Genomic DNA, 18,931 nt, shown 5'->3' with positions numbered 1-18,931 from the left:
AAACATTAAAAACACGACTAGCACGCTGACAAAATTTGTTTGCACGGAGCCCAAAGCTATATTCACACTACCGTTATTAATGTTCGTTGCTATCATCCACCATAAGATAACGGCAACGGACATTAATTGTAGCGGAGTAACAGACACAGATGAAGCCGCCGCCACCCGCCCTCTGTGTCTGATGACACCAATGTTAGCTACACAATGGACGCTTTCTTCTGCATGAACAACTTTTTCTTCTGTCAGAAAAGTAAAAAATGTGATAGAAGAAAGGTTTACATTGGGGTGAATACAGACAGTCCACCGATAGAAGGGGATTCGCCAGCATCTGTCATGTCCATTGCTCTCATTCTGTGATGGAGGACAGCAACGGATATTAAATAACATAGTGTGAACACTATATGAACACTGGAAGTTTGTTGCACTATTTTGTCTTGTAAAATCTCATACCCTACGGTGGAAACTTGATGAACCCCATTATAGTCTGTGAGATCCAAAGCAGATGTTAACATAGCCTAATGAGTCATTGCATGATACAGAAGGGTTTTCCTGCTTTTCTCTTCCTCCCAGAAAGATTGAAAAATGTTTCAATGTAGTATGTATATAGAAATTGTATTTGGTTTTTTTTTTATAAAAAAAAAAAAAGTTTTGACCGGTCTGCCATGGTAAACAGTGATACATTTATGACGTTAACCCATTATCCTTTTTCTTGCAGAGATATGTAGAGAACCCTAATGTCATGGCCTGTTACAATGAGCTTATACAGTTAGAATATGGAGAAGTGCGTGCACAATTTAAATTAAGGTAAGAATATCTGTGTATCTCAATGTCTGAAGCAAATGTTTTTCCAGTGTATTTTTGCCATACACAGTAGGTAAGTAATGTAAATGTATGGCATCAGTGAGGTGCTGACTCTCAACACCCCCACCAATTGTGAAGGGGCCGAGGCGCCATACTTTTAGTGACAGCTGAGCCTGGTATTACTGCTTTGCCGCATGCCAATTAATTTTTTATGGCTGTGCATAGAACAGTTGAGCTTAGTCATTTTCACTGGTGTAGAATGTAATCCATGCATAAATGCAAGTAAAACAATGCACATGTAATAGCACCCTAATGAAATTTAGAAATTAGGAAACTCTTGTTTTAAGTGGCTTAAAAGTTGAATTGTTGTGATTGTTTGCATCCTTCTATATGCACCGCTCCACTGACTGTGGCACAGGTGGAATTTTTCTCTAGAATTCACCATTCCTGAAATCACTTTTGTTGGTTTCACCACCCAATGCGCTAATTAGGCTCTTTGCTATCAGGTGGGCATTCCCAGACTATCCGCTACAGCCCAGGACCACCCACCTAAGAGTAAACTGCATAATTCGCCTATTGGGTCCTTAAATTAAGAGCGGCTCATGAATAGTGGAGGTTAGAGAAAGATTCCAACTGTGCCAAAATCAGCGGAGCAGCGCCTATTAACAAATGCTAAGCCCTGGAGTTGGTGGAGGTGGTGAAATGTTCTCTTTGACTCCTTCCCGATCTGCGCTGTACTGTTACACTGAGCATGTATAAAATGCTCTTCTCTGTAATAGAACGGCACTGAAATGCCGTGGCATTACTTTCATCACTCGGCTGTATTACACAGCCAAGGCCTGGGACTTGCCGCCAGAGTCCAAATAACACATAGGGAGTCTATATGCAATGTGCGTATGTGCAATATAATATAGTATTGCCGTAATTGTAATGACCCACCGGACAAAGTTGCCGTGTCATTTTTAATGCCATTAAAAGAAGTATGCAAAAAAATGATGATAGAATTGTGGGTGTTTTCACCTGGACCCCCCTAAAAAGGTCAGTAAAGGACAATCAAAACATATGTACCCCAAAATTGCACAAATCGAAAGTGCAATAAAGAATAAGCCCTCACTTAGCTATGTAAACAGAAAAATAAAAAAAAGTTATTAATTTTTGAAGGCGGAGAAGGAAAATATGAAATCGCAGAGCGTTAATGTACAAACTACCCTGTGTCCTTAAAGAGTTAAAGTGGATCTCTCCATTTTACTAGAGCAAGGGCTCAGATAGCCCCTGTGACACAGCTCTGGCCATATATTCCATGTTTTCAACCTCACCATGAAGTCCCTGATAGAAGGCTGTAAATCAGTTGGCCCTTGTTATACAAGAAGGATGGCTACAGATAACAGAGCAGGCAGTCTTCTATTACCAGTCTGTGAAAAGAGCAGAACAGATAATGTGCATCATGGTATTACTGATAATGCGTTTCCCTCATAGTATTACAGTAACAACATGTGAACACACACTATCTTGAACAAAAGAATAGGCTCTATGGTGCTAAAAAGATATATGAAGTATAGTCATCTAGTGAGCATGTCTATCTGTCATCCACAAGATGGCCCACATGTAGCACATAGCTAGCATTTGGGCATTGACTGTAAGAATTCCAGGGATTCCCACAACGGTTCATATTGCCTTGCTTCATCTTCATGATCTCACCAGACGTGTAGGATTAGGCAAATTTATTTCATATTATTTAAAATTCATCATATTATCTGCCTTTGAAATGTCAGCCTGCATGAGAAAAATGAGGAAAGATACCGTTTTAGACTATGTTCACACCTGTATGAGGCTGTATTAGTAGCCGGTGTCCTGCATGAACAATCTTGTACTGCATGCATATTAAAATGCACAGTGTGAACTGAATACGGTTTGGACAGTAAAACAACATTTCTATAATTTGACTAGTTGTCTGTTGTTTCCATCTTGAGTGTATCCTCACAATATATGGGGCCCATAAGGCAGGGGCCCCATGGGATGTAAACGCCGCAATGTGGCTGCGGTATTTTACAGACAGGGAAAAGTTGGATGAGATTCTAGTAAATCTCATGCCTACTTTGCGGTAAAAATTGCAGTGCAGACACACCGCTATTTCAAAAATTGGCATGGTTTTGAAAATCGCAACCTGTCAATTGTACCTATGGAAATGCTGGCGGTTTCCCCATAGGTATAATTGAAACGGAAAGTCTGCAGAGGAAACCTCTGCGAACTTTCTGTCTAAAGCGCTGCAAGAAGAATCGCGAAGCGCTGCCACCGCGTTTTTTTTCTCAGGGCTTATTTGCTGCGGGACGTCCCATGGGGCCCGTGCACACGCAGTTAACGCGCGTGCATTTTAGCATAATACACGTGTATAGAATACACGTGTAAAAATAACACTCCCATTGACTTCAATGAAATTTTTTACACATGTAAAAAAACGCGTCACTTTTTTTGGCGCATTTTTTTACGTGTTTTTTTTACACATGTAAAAAATTTCATTGAAGTCAATGGGAGTGTTATTTTTACACTTGTATTCTATACACGTGTATTATGCTAAAATGCGCGTGCGTTAACTCCGTGTGCACACGCCCTAACAAACGATTAAAAACACTTTTTTTTTGTTAACTATTGAACCTAGAGTAATTGACTAACTAAAGAAAATTGTAAACTGTTACCATTGTCCCTAGACTAATCAAAATGTCACCTTAAGCTTGCCATATCCATTATCCGATTGTCAGACGCACCCTTGTGCTTATTTACTGCACCCACAGCAGCACATCTATGGCAGAAATCTGAGGGTCAGTCTTGGATCTCTGCCAGGGAAGTAGACGTTGGATTTTTATCTGATGTGTGAACATAGTCTGAATAGCTGTTATGTAATGATTAAAATCCATGTAACCCACAGAAGGTGCATAATCCTCATCACTCATAAGGACTACATCTACGTTTTTCTAGTTAGTGTTTGTTTTAGAAGCAAAGTTGATGAACTTTATGATTTGTGGTTGTTTTTTTTCAAATATTAGAAATGTGAAAAATGTAACATTATGAATGCGTGCCTTATTTTCATTCGTGACAAAAAAAAATTGCAAATGACTTTATTTCCAGGGCTTGTAATTCACTATTTACTACGTTAGAGAAGAGTCAAGAAGCCATTGAAATAACAAATGAGGATCACAAAATACAGGTACAGTTAAATACAGAGTCCTGGTTGCACCATTTCAAAGGACACCTATCACCGAAGGAGCAGAGGTGTAATTTTTTTTTTAGGTTTAAAGGGGTTGTGTGAGTAATTTTTAAACATCTCTAGGTACTGCAAATGAGCGAAATAATAAAATAAAAAAAAAATAAAAAAAGTCCTCACCTTTCCCCGGTCCACTGACTCCAGCAGCAACTTCTGCTTACAGGAACCACTCAATGCACCCTGTTTGTGTCAACTGACCGCTGCAACCGATTACAGGCCTCAGCAGTGATTTCTTCATGTATGTAATCTGTTGAGGCCAGTTGGCCACATGCCATATTTAAAGAGGTCACCACTAAGATCTGTGATTGGCTGCAGTAGTCACCTGACACAGATGTGATGTCACTGCTGATGCCTCATTTGAAGCACTTACAGATTTTTATAAATGACTCGTGCAACCCTTCTAACAATATACCTGATTTCGGATGTCTATTGCTAGGCTGTCCAGTTTAAGACTTATTCAGTATATATTGAATTACTGATCATTACTTGCAGTCAGGGAATGGAAACCTTACTGCTTGAAGCAGACTTGTGACTACCACGCTCAAGTAATGCTAATGGAATACATTCACTGAAGTTATCGGTGGTTTTAATTTACTTCTCGGCTTCAGCTGTTATTGGCGCTTTGGTTCCTGTACTGGTAGCAGTGGTTAGCCAAGTGGGTGTAGGTCCATAGCACTTGATCAGTTGTTTCCACTGGACACATGCTCGCGTGGCTAACCACTGTGACCACTACAGGATATAATGGTGCCAATAACAGATGAATGATAGAGCCTACTAGTTAAAGGAAACCACTGGTGGTATCAGTGAAGCAGTGACTGTGAATGTACAGTACACCAAAAGCTTCACTGATATAAGGTGGTGACAGGTATTTTTAAATGCAAAAGTTGAGAACCTTTGCAGGTCTGTTTTTATTAAAAGGATTTCTCTTTGTGAACTCATCGGCTTCCTTTATTTTTTTAGATTTATTTTTTTCTCCTATCAGTATGTCTTTGGACATGCAAACACAGGGAGAACATACAAACTCCTTGTAGATGTTGTCCTTGGCAGGATTCAAACCCAGGCTGCAGTGCTAACCACTGAGCCACCATGCTGCCCATCTGCTTCCTTTATGTCCTAATAGGACCTCCACCTGAGACCCCCTCAATTATTTAATGTTTTTTTTATGGAAAGGTTTTTTTAAGTATACATTGTTCCTAACAACCTCCCCACATCCAATTTCCTCAAAACAATCTGCAGTTATAGACAACTTATTCTAATATCAGTATTCAGAGAAAGAAACGGTCTAGAAACAGGTACTTTGTGCCACCTAGGGTAGAAAGAATGTCAGAAGTACAATAAGCATGGAATCACTTACAATGAGTACAAACAGACATTATGCCCAATAGAAAATCAAAGCAACCTGTATAGACTCAAGTCCCTCAATTTCAGTTCTGAATAGTCCACCCAGGGTGGAGTTAAAGAACCTTGGTCTTGAGCATGTCCCCCCCCCTTATTATGGCTAATGAATCCACTGCCCATGTGCGGCAAAATGACTCTTCAATATCCATCTTCACGTTGTTGTTGTGGGTATAGACCTAGTTTGATACAATTATTTTCTCCTCTTATTGTAAACCTTATTTATTTATTTATTTTTAGAAATTAATGATATTTTATTAGGAGACAGACTAAACCCATATAGTATTGTTTTTATGTATTGTATAAATAAAATTAATAGTTGATAACTATTGACTTGTTTCTTGCAGTATGTGAATCCTGCTTTTGAAAGTATGATGGGGTATCAAAAGGATGAACTATATGGAAAAGAATTAATTGAAGTGCCTATAAATGAAAAAAAATCTGATTTCTTAGATTCTATTAATTCTTGCATTAAAACGGGAAAGGTAAGACTTAGTTACTAATATTATTATCTAGCTCCAAAAGATATTGGGCAGAATAAATATGGGACATAAGAACTTGGATTTACTTTTCATATGTGGAGAAAAAAGTAAAAAATAGAAATATAGTCTAAGCTACACATGCGGACAAAATTGTTGGTACCCCTCATTTATTGAAAGAAAAACCCACAATGGTGATTTGAATCTGACAAAAGTAATAATGAATAAAAATTCTATGAAAATGAACAAATGAAAGTCAGACATTGTTTTTCACTTCAACAGAATTAAAAAAAAACAAAAAAAAAAACTCATGAGACAGGCCTGGACAAATATGATGGGTCCCGTAACTTAATATTTTGTTGCACAACCTTTTGAGGCAATCGATACAATCACATAATTCCTGTAAATGTCAATGAGACTTCTGCACCTCTCAACAGGTATTTTGGCCCCCACCTCATGAGCAAACTGCTCCAGTTGTCTCGGGCTTGAAGGGTGCCTTTTCCAGACGGCATGTTTCAGCTCCTTCCAAAGATACTCAATAGGATTTAGGTCAGGGCTCACAGAAGGCCACTTCAGAATAGTCCAATGTTTTCCTCTTAGCCATTCTTGGGTGTTTTTAGCTGTGTTTTGGGTCATTATCCTGTTGCAAGACCCATGACCTGTGACTGAGACCAAGCTTTCTGATACTGGGCAGCACATTTCTCTCTAGAATCCCTTGATAGTCTTGAGATTTCATTGTACCCTGCACAGATTCAAGACTCCCTGTGCCAGATGCAGCAAAGCAGCCCCAGAACATAACAGAGCCTCCTTCATATTTCACAGTAGGGACAGTGTTCTTTTCAAGCTATGCTTCATTTTTTCGTCTGTGAACATAGAGCTGATGTTCCTTGCCAAATTTTCGATTTTTGTCTCATCTGTCCATAGGACGTTCTCTCAGAAGGTTTGTGGCTTGTCAACAATTTTTAGTTATGATTACTTTTGTCAGATTCAAGTCTGTGACCATTGTGGGGTTTTTCTTTCATTAAATGAGGGGTACCAACAGTTTTGTCCACGTGTGTATATATTAACACAATCTTTTGCAGAATATTTTCCTGATACGTAGTCAGCCCTTTTCCTTACAATAATCTTTACAACAAGAGCTGTACAGAAGTATGATACAGGAAAAATAGTTTTTCTACTATATTATATGTTCTATGTATCTCTGCACAACTGTGTTAACTATTTCCATTAGCATGTCTATAAGTCTGGACAGTAATTCAGCCTGAAATTTAGGATCTGTAAAAGATTAGTCATACAATGTATTTGGAAAGTGAATTCTTATAGTGATGTTTGCTTTTAAGGCAGATATGTATATGTAGTTACATACATTGTGTTTCTCATGTGGCTCTTATAGGAATGGGAAGGTGTTTACTATGCCAAAAACAAAAACGGTGATAATATCCAGCAAAATGTGAAGATAATTCCTGTTTTTGGACATCGAGGGTGAGGAATGGATTTTTAGCCAGCTTGGGAAAAGGGGCAGGTAGTAACCATACCTAGAAATCTCAGTGTAACAATAATATTAGGCATTCCCTATTATGTCACTTCATGCCATATGTTCATGCAGGGGTGTAAAACTCCTATTTTCTACTTTTGTAAATAAATATATCCAAACTTTATCAAATATGTCTATAAATCTGACTATACACATTAGATTATGGTTGGCTGAACCCATTACAAGCCACACAATATAATGTAATATGTACATAGGCCTCCCAACTTTTCTTCAACATGAGATTTAGGAGGAGAGATGATGGGGGGGGGGATTTTAACATGCCCACCCCATTATTTTGTGGTAAGATAAACCGTTTGGCCAAATGTGTATGGGAGGGAAAGCTGAACAATTATACAGTCAATAATAGGTTGATACTTATGCTATCATTAACCCTTTAGTTCCTTGCATTTAATATCTGTGTAGATTTATTCGCTTTACATCTAATATTGAACTGAGTCTTTTTTTACAGTAAGATCAGACACTATGTGTCTATTAGCCGGCCATGTAATGACAACAATAAGGTAAGTAGGATTCTTTTGTGGTGCCAGATGTATGTTTTTTTTCTCTGTTATTGTCAGGGTTATCAAGGACTGATTGTTGTCATTTGTTTTCAGGTAGAAAAACAGTGTGAGCGGGTCCAGGCTGAGTCTCAAACAGGTTTGTTTTTCTGGTAATAGGATTAAAATGTTTTCTACTATCACACTGTTCTTACGAAAAACTAGTATCCAAGTTTAGAGCCGCTGAAGAGAAAGCAGGAAGTAGATTTTAAATGACATAACCAAATTGTTATTTCATAGAGAATGCAAGTATTTACTAAGAGAGCTATGAATTTGGAGCTGATTTTCAGGCAGATTCTACATGAAAATTGGTTGTTGCACCTTATATCTGCCTCTTATTCAGTTCCAGACACAGATTTTGCTCAGCTAGCAGAAAAAAAACACCCTGCTCGTTCTTCAGGTGGATACTGCTTGAAATTCCAGCTGAAATGAGTGAGAGGCAGATTTTGGAGCTTATTTTAAAGGGTTTTTTTTAGGCAAAAAAATGTTTGCTTTTGTTTTTTTTAAAAAGGTCTATTAGTGCTATTAATGGGTTAATAAGTATACCCATATACCTTCAGCATTGCTTTTAGTGATTTTTGGGTGTCTCTAGGAGCTCTGCTATCTTCTGCATTTGTTTACTTGGTTCAGCTTCCTGCTTTGTAACTTCTACACTAACCCCTCTCACCTCACTCCCCCCTCCTCTCTCCTTCTCTCCCATACACCACCTCCTCTCTTGCTATTTCTTCTACTACTAGCTCTACCCCATTATATACTTACCTCTCTTCCTTCCTTCCTTCCTTCCTTCCTTCCTTCCTTCCTTCCTTCCTTCCTTGCTTCTTTCTGCAGGGTGGCCCATCCTTCTTTTCTAACTGCTGGTGTGCGCTCTTGTCCCAACACTGGTCTGTACTCTGCAGCGACGATCCACCTCTACAGCGCAGGAGCTATGCAGTAGAGGTGAATTATCTGCAGAAGTGTGCAGAGCAGCGCTGGGACAAATGGCAGCAATCATGAAAGAAGGAGGAGCTGTCCCGCAGGAAGAAGCCTGGAAGGTAAGTATGATGGAGTGGATAGGGATGGGGGAGTAGTAGTGAAGTTCTGTTTCCAGAATTGGGGAAACAGATCATAACCGGATAACCAGCAAATGTCCCTGGGGCGGTCACATGACATAAAGTACAGACCAAAAGTTTGGACACACCTTCTCATTCAAAGGGTTTTCTGTATTTTCATGACTATGAAAATTGTAGATTCACACTGAAGGCATCAAAACTATGAATTAACACGTGGAATTATATACTTAACAAAAAAGTGTAACAAATGAAAATATGTCTTATATTCTAGGTTCTTCAGAGTAGCCACCTTTTGCTTTGATTCCTGCTTTGCACACTCTTGGCATTCTCTTGATGAGCTTCAAGAGGTAGTCACCTGAAATGGTTTTCACATCACAGTGTGAAAAGTTGTTTCACACTTTTTTGTTAAGTATATAAATCCACATGTGTTAATTCATAGTTTTGAGTGTGAATCTACAATTTTCATAGTCATGAAAATACAGAAAACTCTTTGAATGAGAAGGTGTGTCCAAACTTTTGGTCTGTACTGTATGGGTACATATACATTTTTGATTAATTATGTTATTTAGAAAGTAGGAGGAGGGAGGATGTTTGGATTAGTGTAGGGCTTTCCATTTATCCCAGACAACCGCTTTAGGCTAAGGCCCCATGGGATGTGCCACAGCAAAAAAGACACTGCGGGAAAAAAACGCGTCGGCAACGCATCATGGTTCTTCCCACTACGCTTTAGTCACAAAGTTTACGGAGTTTCCCACCCCACACTTTCAGGAGAATGACCGATGGATAAGAATAAAACCGCGCTACTCTCTTGGGATAAACCAATACACGCACTTTATTCCACTTTCTTAAAAACACGACGCTACAACACAGCGTTTCGGGGATTCCCCTTTTTCAAGTGTCACAAAACACACAATATACCCTAATAAAAATAACAAATGGCATAATAAATAAATGCAACAGAAGGCAAAATAAATAAAAATATACATATGCATATAAATATATAAATATATAAACATATAAAAATAGGTAGAATGGCAGGTCTTAAATATGAATGTTCCATTACACAAGTATTTATCGTTGTTTGTCATTAATCCAGCAAAGTTAAACAAAGTTGCTATCCCAGCTATTGGTGATAGTTGTAGCTACATAAAGTGACCAACTGTAGTATAATGCAGGTCAGCAAATGTTCTAATAATAAAAGAGTAGGGTAACCAAGTATTTCATAGGCATGGCTCAGATAATAATGAAATATATAAATAAATAAATAAATAAATTACTGTACCAGAAAAGGAGTTAGGAGCATGAATCAGGAGCAGGAGCTTCATTGCACGAGTAGAATGTGATGCACAGCGTGGAGTGTATGGGCTACGTGTGTAACGTGGGCTTATTACACCTGGGCGGGCTGGAGGGGAGGGTCACGTGCCAGGTGTTGCTAAAAACTCCCCGTTACTTACTTAGAACTCAAGCCTGAAGGTCATATATTATACAATCCACATAATGACTGTGGATTGTAGAGACATCCAGCTTATTTGAATAAAATTGGATCGCTACTCCGAGATGCTCGTGTCTAGGGAGAGCGGTCGGGCCCGCTCGTGTGTTTAACCTAGTGCGCATGCGTATTGCACGGCACTAGGTTACGGGAAAAGCCGAGCCGAGTCGACGAACGACCGCTCGTGTGTTGGGTTTACTACGCATGCGCGTACTCGTCCGGCCGCATAACCGGCATTAGCAGTACACTGGCATGTCCTGCCTATTGGATTCTAACAGCAGTTAGTTTAGACGGATGTCAATTAGTGTGAACCGCATACTGACATGTCTTGCCTATTAGATTCTTACAGCAGTTGTTTAGATTGATGTCAATTAATATAAGTAAAATACTAAGGGCCATTTAAGCCTCTATGGAGTTAATATTTAAGCAAACCATAACATGGAAGCAGCGGACCCTGATGCTGCTTTACAAACCATAGATGTTTCAGATGTATACACATCATTCTGATGAATTAAAAGATTCATTGCCAATCCAATATTATTGTCAAAGAATTACATTTAAAAACAATTATCTTTTTTAACAAAAATCTTGGTCCTAAAATAATGACATTTGTAAACATCCACCTAATTATTAGTATGAATATAATAAAAATAGTAGTGTAATAGTGAAAAATGGACAAAAAATTAAAATTAGAATCAAAAAATTCCATAAACATAAGAACAAAAGTTAGGGTGTACTAACATAGTAATATATCAAGAGATTTTTCTAAAAACTGAGATCATAGTGGTTACTCTTTACTTCTCTATGCTTAACAGCCAACATGTAATATATAAACATATAATAAATATATAAAGGGACTTAGTAGGAAATATCCTCCAGGGCTTCATTAAGACCCTCAGGATGGAGGGTATTTAATTTAAATATCCAAAACATCTCTTTCTTTTTTAGTGCCTCGAACCGGTTGTAAATGCTGGTAGGTATTTGTTCGAGTGGAGTTACAATAAAATTGGAAAAACTGCACCCATGTTTGATCTTGGCATGTCTGGAAACACTATGCTTTTCGTACCCGTTGGAGACATTGGAGCGATGTTTCTTAATTCTGTCTCTAAGGGACATTGTTGTCCGTCCTACATACTGTAGGCCACATGGGCAGCTTAGAATATATACAATGTATGAAGATGAGCAGTCTAGTCTCGATTTGATAGAGAATTTCTCGTTTGTGGATCTACTGGTAACCTCACTTATATTATGTGCTATATTCAAACAACACTTACATCTAGAATGTCCACATTTGAAGCTACCAGCGTTTCCACTGATATATGAAAAATTGGTACTGGTTCTTGTAGAGGATCTTAGTTTACTTGGGGCAATAATACTCTTTAGAGTTCGAGCCCTCCTAAAAGTCATCTTGGGTTTTTTTGGGATTACTTTTTTCAGGAATTGGTCATTAGCTAAAATATGCCAATGCTTCTCCAAGATTTTCCTGATGGAACTGTGGGCTATATTAAAAGTTGTTATAAAGTTGTGTTTGAACTCATTTTCTTTTTTGGTAATTTTTTTGGGGACAAGGCATTCCTTTTGACTCAAATTTGCTGTTCTAGACTGAGCTTCTTTTATAAGAGAGGCTGGATAATTTTTGTCCTTAAATCTTGAAGCCATAATTTTACTCTGAGCCACAAAGTCCGATTGGTTTGTACAATTCCGTCTCAATCTTTTGAATTGTCCGTATGGGACATTCTTAATCCACTTATGGTAGTGTAGACTTTTAAAATTCAAAAGACTATTACTATCTACTTTTTTGAAAAATGTTTTCGTTTGTATGCCTTTCTCGTCACCCATTAAGACTAAATCCAGATACTCAATTTCCTTTTCATCTATTCTGCCTTTTAGATTTATCCCCCAGTTATTATTATTTAAATAGGCTGTAAATTCGTGAAATGATGTGGTGGTGCCTTCCCAGATAAAAAGCAGATCATCAATATATCGTTTATAGAATTTAATATTGGTGGTCCAGGGATGATCTTTTAATATAAAGGATTCCTCGTAGCGGCCCATGAAGAGGTTTGCAAATGCCGGGGCAAATTTAGTCCCCATGGCCGTTCCCTTTACTTGAATGTAAGTTTTTTGCTCAAATTTGAAGACATTATGAGTGAGAATAAAATTAATTCCCTCCAAGATAAAATCTTTTTGTTTCTCAGGCATAGAGGGATCAGTGCTTAAGTAACTCTTAATCGTCTCTAAGCCTTTATCGTGTGCAATATTACTGTAGAGTCCTGTAACATCTAATGTGGCCCACTGATAGTTTTTACCCCATGCCATGGGTAATAATTCATCTAATGTGGCCCACTGATGGATGAATTATTACCCATGGCATGGGGTAAAAACTATCAGTGGGCCACATTAGATGTTACAGGACTCTACAGTAATATTGCACACGATAAAGGCTTAGAGACGATTTAGAGTTACTTAAGCACTGATCCCTCTATGCCTGAGAAACAAAAAGATTTTATCTTGGAGGGAATTAATTTTATTCTCACTCATAATGTCTTCAAATTTGAGCAAAAAACTTACATTCAAGTAAAGGGAACGGCCATGGGGACTAAATTTGCCCCGGCATTTGCAAACCTCTTCATGGGCCGCTACGAGGAATCCTTTATATTAAAAGATCATCCCTGGACCACCAATATTAAATTCTATAAACGATATATTGATGATCTGCTTTTTATCTGGGAAGGCACCACCACATCATTTCACGAATTTACAGCCTATTTAAATAATAATAACTGGGGGATAAATCTAACAGGCAGAATAGATGAAAAGGAAATTGAGTATCTGGATTTAGTCTTAATGGGTGACGAGAAAGGCATACAAACGAAAACATTTTTCAAAAAAGTAGATAGTAATAGTCTTTTGAATTTTAAAAGTCTACACTACCATAAGTGGATTAAGAATGTCCCATACGGACAATTCAAAAGATTGAGACGGAATTGTACAAACCAATCGGACTTTGTGGCTCAGAGTAAAATTATGGCTTCAAGATTTAAGGACAAAAATTATCCAGCCTCTCTTATAAAAGAAGCTCAGTCTAGAACAGCAAATTTGAGTCAAAAGGAATGCCTTGTCCCCAAAAAAATTACCAAAAAAGAAAATGAGTTCAAACACAACTTTATAACAACTTTTAATATAGCCCACAGTTCCATCAGGAAAATCTTGGAGAAGCATTGGCATATTTTAGCTAATGACCAATTCCTGAAAAAAGTAATCCCAAAAAAACCCAAGATGACTTTTAGGAGGGCTCGAACTCTAAAGAGTATTATTGCCCCAAGTAAACTAAGATCCTCTACAAGAACCAGTACCAATTTTTCATATATCAGTGGAAACGCTGGTAGCTTCAAATGTGGACATTCTAGATGTAAGTGTTGTTTGAATATAGCACATAATATAAGTGAGGTTACCAGTAGATCCACAAACGAGAAATTCTCTATCAAATCGAGACTAGACTGCTCATCTTCATACATTGTATATATTCTAAGCTGCCCATGTGGCCTACAGTATGTAGGACGGACAACAATGTCCCTTAGAGACAGAATTAAGAAACATCGCTCCAATGTCTCCAACGGGTACGAAAAGCATAGTGTTTCCAGACATGCCAAGATCAAACATGGGTGCAGTTTTTCCAATTTTATTGTAACTCCACTCGAACAAATACCTACCAGCATTTACAACCGGTTCGAGGCACTAAAAAAGAAAGAGATGTTTTGGATATTTAAATTAAATACCCTCCATCCTGAGGGTCTTAATGAAGCCCTGGAGGATATTTCCTACTAAGTCCCTTTATATATTTATTATATGTTTATATATTACATGTTGGCTGTTAAGCATAGAGAAGTAAAGAGTAACCACTATGATCTCAGTTTTTAGAAAAATCTCTTGATATATTACTATGTTAGTACACCCTAACTTTTGTTCTTATGTTTATGGAATTTTTTGATTCTAATTTTAATTTTTTGTCCATTTTTCACTATTACACTACTATTTTTATTATATTCATACTAATAATTAGGTGGATGTTTACAAATGTCATTATTTTAGGACCAAGATTTTTGTTAAAAAAGATAATTGTTTTTAAATGTAATTCTTTGACAATAATATTGGATTGGCAATGAATCTTTTAATTCATCAGAATGATGTGTATACATCTGAAACATCTATGGTTTGTAAAGCAGCATCAGGGTCCGCTGCTTCCATGTTATGGTTTGCTTAAATATTAACTCCATAGAGGCTTAAATGGCCCTTAGTATTTTACTTATATTAATTGACATCAATCTAAACAACTGCTGTAAGAATCTAATAGGCAAGACATGTCAGTATGCGGTTCACACTAATTGACATCCGTCTAAACTAACTGCTGTTAGAATCCAATAGGCAGGACATGCCAGTGTACTGCTAATGCCGGTTATGCGGCCGGACGAGTACGCGCATGCGTAGTAAACCCAACACACGAGCGGTCGTTCGTCGACTCGGCTCGGCTTTTCCCGTAACCTAGTGCCGTGCAATACGCATGCGCACTAGGTTAAACACACGAGCGGGCCCGACCGCTCTCCCTAGACACGAGCATCTCGGAGTAGCGATCCAATTTTATTCAAATAAGCTGGATGTCTCTACAATCCACAGTCATTATGTGGATTGTATAATATATGACCTTCAGGCTTGAGTTCTAAGTAAGTAACGGGGAGTTTTTAGCAACACCTGGCACGTGACCCTCCCCTCCAGCCCGCCCAGGTGTAATAAGCCCGCGTTACACACGTAGCCCATACACTCCACGCTGTGCATCACATTCTACTCGTGCAATGAAGCTCCTGCTCCTGATTCATGCTCCTAACTCCTTTTCTGGTACAGTAATTTATTTATTTATTTATTTATTTATATATTTCATTATTATCTGAGCCATGCCTATGAAATACTTGGTTACCCTACTCTTTTATTATTAGAACATTTGCTGACCTGCATTATACTACAGTTGGTCACTTTATGTAGCTACAACTATCACCAATAGCTGGGATAGCAACTTTGTTTAACTTTGCTGGATTAATGACAAACAACGATAAATACTTGTGTAATGGAACATTCATATTTAAGACCTGCCATTCTACCTATTTTTATATGTTTATATATTTATATATTTATATGCATATGTATATTTTTATTTATTTTGCCTTCTGTTGCATTTATTTATTATGCCATTTGTTATTTTTATTAGGGTATATTGTGTGTTTTGTGACACTTGAAAAAGGGGAATCCCCGAAACGCTGTGTTGTAGCGTCGTGTTTTTAAGAAAGTGCAATAAAGTGCGTGTATTGGTTTATCCCAAGAGAGTAGCGCGGTTTTATTCTTATCCATCGGTCATTCTCTTGCATCTTCTGTTCCCTAAGGGGTTCTGGATTGAATTACTGCTGCTGCCAATCTTCCTTGTATTGTATTAACAATCTATTCCTGTGGTTGCTCGGTATTATCATTTGTTCCCCACCCCACACTTTGTAACAGTTATACCTATGGGGAAACCGCCGGCAGTTCAGTAAGTATAACTGACATGCTGCGATTTCCAAAACTGCGTCAGTTTTAGAAATCACGGCGTGTCCTCACGGCATTTTTTACCGCAAAGTTGGCATGGGATTCGCTAGGTTGTACTTCTTTATACTGATAACAGAAGCCTTAGTAAGAGTAAAACATTTCTTACTCTCCCCACAGATATCCAGAGCTGCAGACACAAGGATAGGCGGAAAGGTTCCTTAGATGTCAGGTCAACCACCTCCCGAGGAAGTGATGGTATGTTGTCTTCTAAACAACTGGGATTAAAGAATTGTTAACTAGAGATGAGCGAACAGTGTTCTATCGAACTCATGTTCGATCGGATATTAGGCTGTTCGGCATGTTCGAATCGAATCGAACACCGCGTGGTAAAGTGCGCCATTACTCGATTCCCCTCCCACCTTCCCTGGCGCCTTTTTTGCTCCAATAACAGCGCAGGGTAGGTGGGACAGGAACTACGACACCGGTGACGTTGAAAAAAGTAGGCAAAACCCATTGGCTGCCGAAAACATGTGACCTCTAATTTAAAAGAACAGCGCCGCCCAGCTTCGCGTCATTCTGAGCTTGCAATTCACCGAGGACGGAGGTTTCCGTCCAGCTAGCTAGGGGTTAGATTCTGGGTAGGCAGGGACAGGCTAGGATAGGAAGGAGAAGACAACCAACAGCTCTTATAAGAGCTAAATTCCAGGGAGAAGCTTGTCAGTGTAACGTGGCACTGACGGGCTCAATCGCCGCAACCCAGCTTTCCCAGGATCCTGAATGGAATACACTGTCAGTGTATTCCCGTATACCCGATATATACCCCCGATACCCGTTCCAACGGTGTGCCCCCCCACCTTCACCCCAGAAATACCCTGCAAGTCCCCTAGCAATAGAATTGGGGCTATATACACCCACTATTTTTGCTACTGCCATATAGTGCCATTGTCTCACTGGGAATTCAAAGAATATATTGGGCTTACATATAACTTCAATTCCAGGGAGAAGCTTGTCAGTGTAACGTGGCACTGACGGGCTCAATCGCCGCAACCCAGCTTTCCCAGGATCCTGAATGGAACACACTGACAGTGTATTCCCGTATACCCCATATATACACCCCAAATCCCCGTTCCAACGGTGTGCCCCCCCACCTTCACCTCAGAAATACCCTGCAAGTCCCCTAGCAATAGAATTGGGGCTATATACACCCACAATTTTTGCTACTGGTATACAGTGCCATTGTCTCACTGGGAATTCAAAGAATATATGGGGGTTATGTGCACCCACAATTTTTAATACTGCTATACAGTGCCATTGTCTGACTGGGAATTCAAAGAATATATGGGGGTTATGTGCACCCACAATTTTTAATACTGGTATATAGTGCCATTGTCTGACTGGGAATTCAAAGAATATATGGGGGTTACGTGCACCCACAATTTTTAATACTGGTATACAGTGCCATTGTCTGACTGGGAATTCAAAGAATATATGGGGGTTATGTGCACCCACAATTTTTAATACTGCTATACAGTGCCATTGTCTGACTGGGAATTCAAAGAATATATGGGGGTTATGTGCACCCACAATTTTTAATACTGGTATATAGTGCCATTGTCTGACTGGGAATTCAAAGAATATATGGGGGTTACGTGCACCCACAATTTTTAATACTGGTATACAGTGCCATTGTCTGACTGGGAATTCAAAGAATATATGGGGGTTATGTGCACCCACAATTTTTACTACTGGTATACAGTGCCATTGTCTGACTGGGAATTCAAAGAATATATTGGGGTGACGTGCACCCACAATTTTTGCTACTGCTATACAGTTCCATTGTCTCACTGGGAATTCAAAGAATATATGGGGGTTATGTGCACCCACAATTTTTAATACTGGTATACAGTGCCATTGTCTGACTGGGAATTCAAAGAATATATGGGGGTTATGTGCACCCACAATTTTTAATACTGGTATATAGTGCCATTGTCTGACTGGGAATTCAAAGAATATATGGGGGTTACGTGCACCCACAATTTTTAATACTGGTATACAGTGCCATTGTCTGACTGGGAATTCAAAGAATATATGGGGGTTATGTGCACCCACAATTTTTAATACTGGTATACAGTGCCATTGTCTGACTGGGAATTCAAAGAATATATGGGGGTTATGTGCACCCACAATTTTTACTACTGGTATACAGTGCCATTGTCTAACTGGGAATTCAAAGAATATATTGGGGTGACGTGCACCCACAATTTTTGCTACTGCTATACAGTTCCATTGTCTCACTGGGAATTCAAAGAATATATGGGGGTTATGTGCACCCACAATTTTTAATACTGGTATACAGTGCCATTGTCTGACTGGGAATTCAAAGAATATATGGGGGTTACGTGCACCCACAATTTTTAATACTGCTATACAGTGCCATTGTCTGACTGGGAATTCAAAGAATATATGGGGGTTATGTGCACCCACAATTTTTACTACTGGTATACAGTGCCATTGTCTGACTGGGAATTCAAAGAATATATGGGGGTTACGTGCACCCACAATTTTTAATACTGCTATACAGTGCCATTGTCTGACTGGGAATTCAAAGAATATATGGGGGTTATGTGCACCCACAATTTTTACTACTGGTATACAGTGCCATTGTCTGACTGGGAATTCAAAGAATATATTGGGGTGACGTGCACCCACAATTTTTGCTACTGCTATACAGTTCCATTGTCTGACTGGGAATTCAAAGAATATATGGGGGTTATGTGCACCCACAATTTTTAATACT

The 18,931-nt window shown here is 38.8% G+C and overlaps 1 protein-coding gene across 2 annotated transcripts in view; it reads left to right on the top strand.

Annotated features, from left to right (window-relative positions):
• The window catches only part of LOC142202971 (high affinity cAMP-specific and IBMX-insensitive 3',5'-cyclic phosphodiesterase 8A-like), a 136,763-nt gene that overhangs the window by 87,122 nt on the left and 30,710 nt on the right, over positions 1 to 18,931 (top strand). For both annotated transcript variants that reach the window (XM_075273380.1, XM_075273379.1), the window contains exons 6-12: positions 716 to 804; positions 3,925 to 4,003; positions 5,803 to 5,940; positions 7,328 to 7,416; positions 7,938 to 7,989; positions 8,083 to 8,125; positions 16,312 to 16,389. In XM_075273380.1, coding sequence (XP_075129481.1) covers positions 716 to 804; positions 3,925 to 4,003; positions 5,803 to 5,940; positions 7,328 to 7,416; positions 7,938 to 7,989; positions 8,083 to 8,125; positions 16,312 to 16,389 — 568 coding nt within the window. The remainder of the gene's footprint in view (positions 1 to 715; positions 805 to 3,924; positions 4,004 to 5,802; positions 5,941 to 7,327; positions 7,417 to 7,937; positions 7,990 to 8,082; positions 8,126 to 16,311; positions 16,390 to 18,931) is intronic.

The sequence above is a fragment of the Leptodactylus fuscus genome, chromosome 5 (genome assembly GCF_031893055.1).
Source record: "Leptodactylus fuscus isolate aLepFus1 chromosome 5, aLepFus1.hap2, whole genome shotgun sequence".
NCBI classification, from domain to species: Eukaryota; Metazoa; Chordata; class Amphibia; order Anura; family Leptodactylidae; genus Leptodactylus; species Leptodactylus fuscus.
Note: the sequence above shows the minus strand (reverse complement) of the source record. Positions and strands in the feature narration are given on the sequence as shown.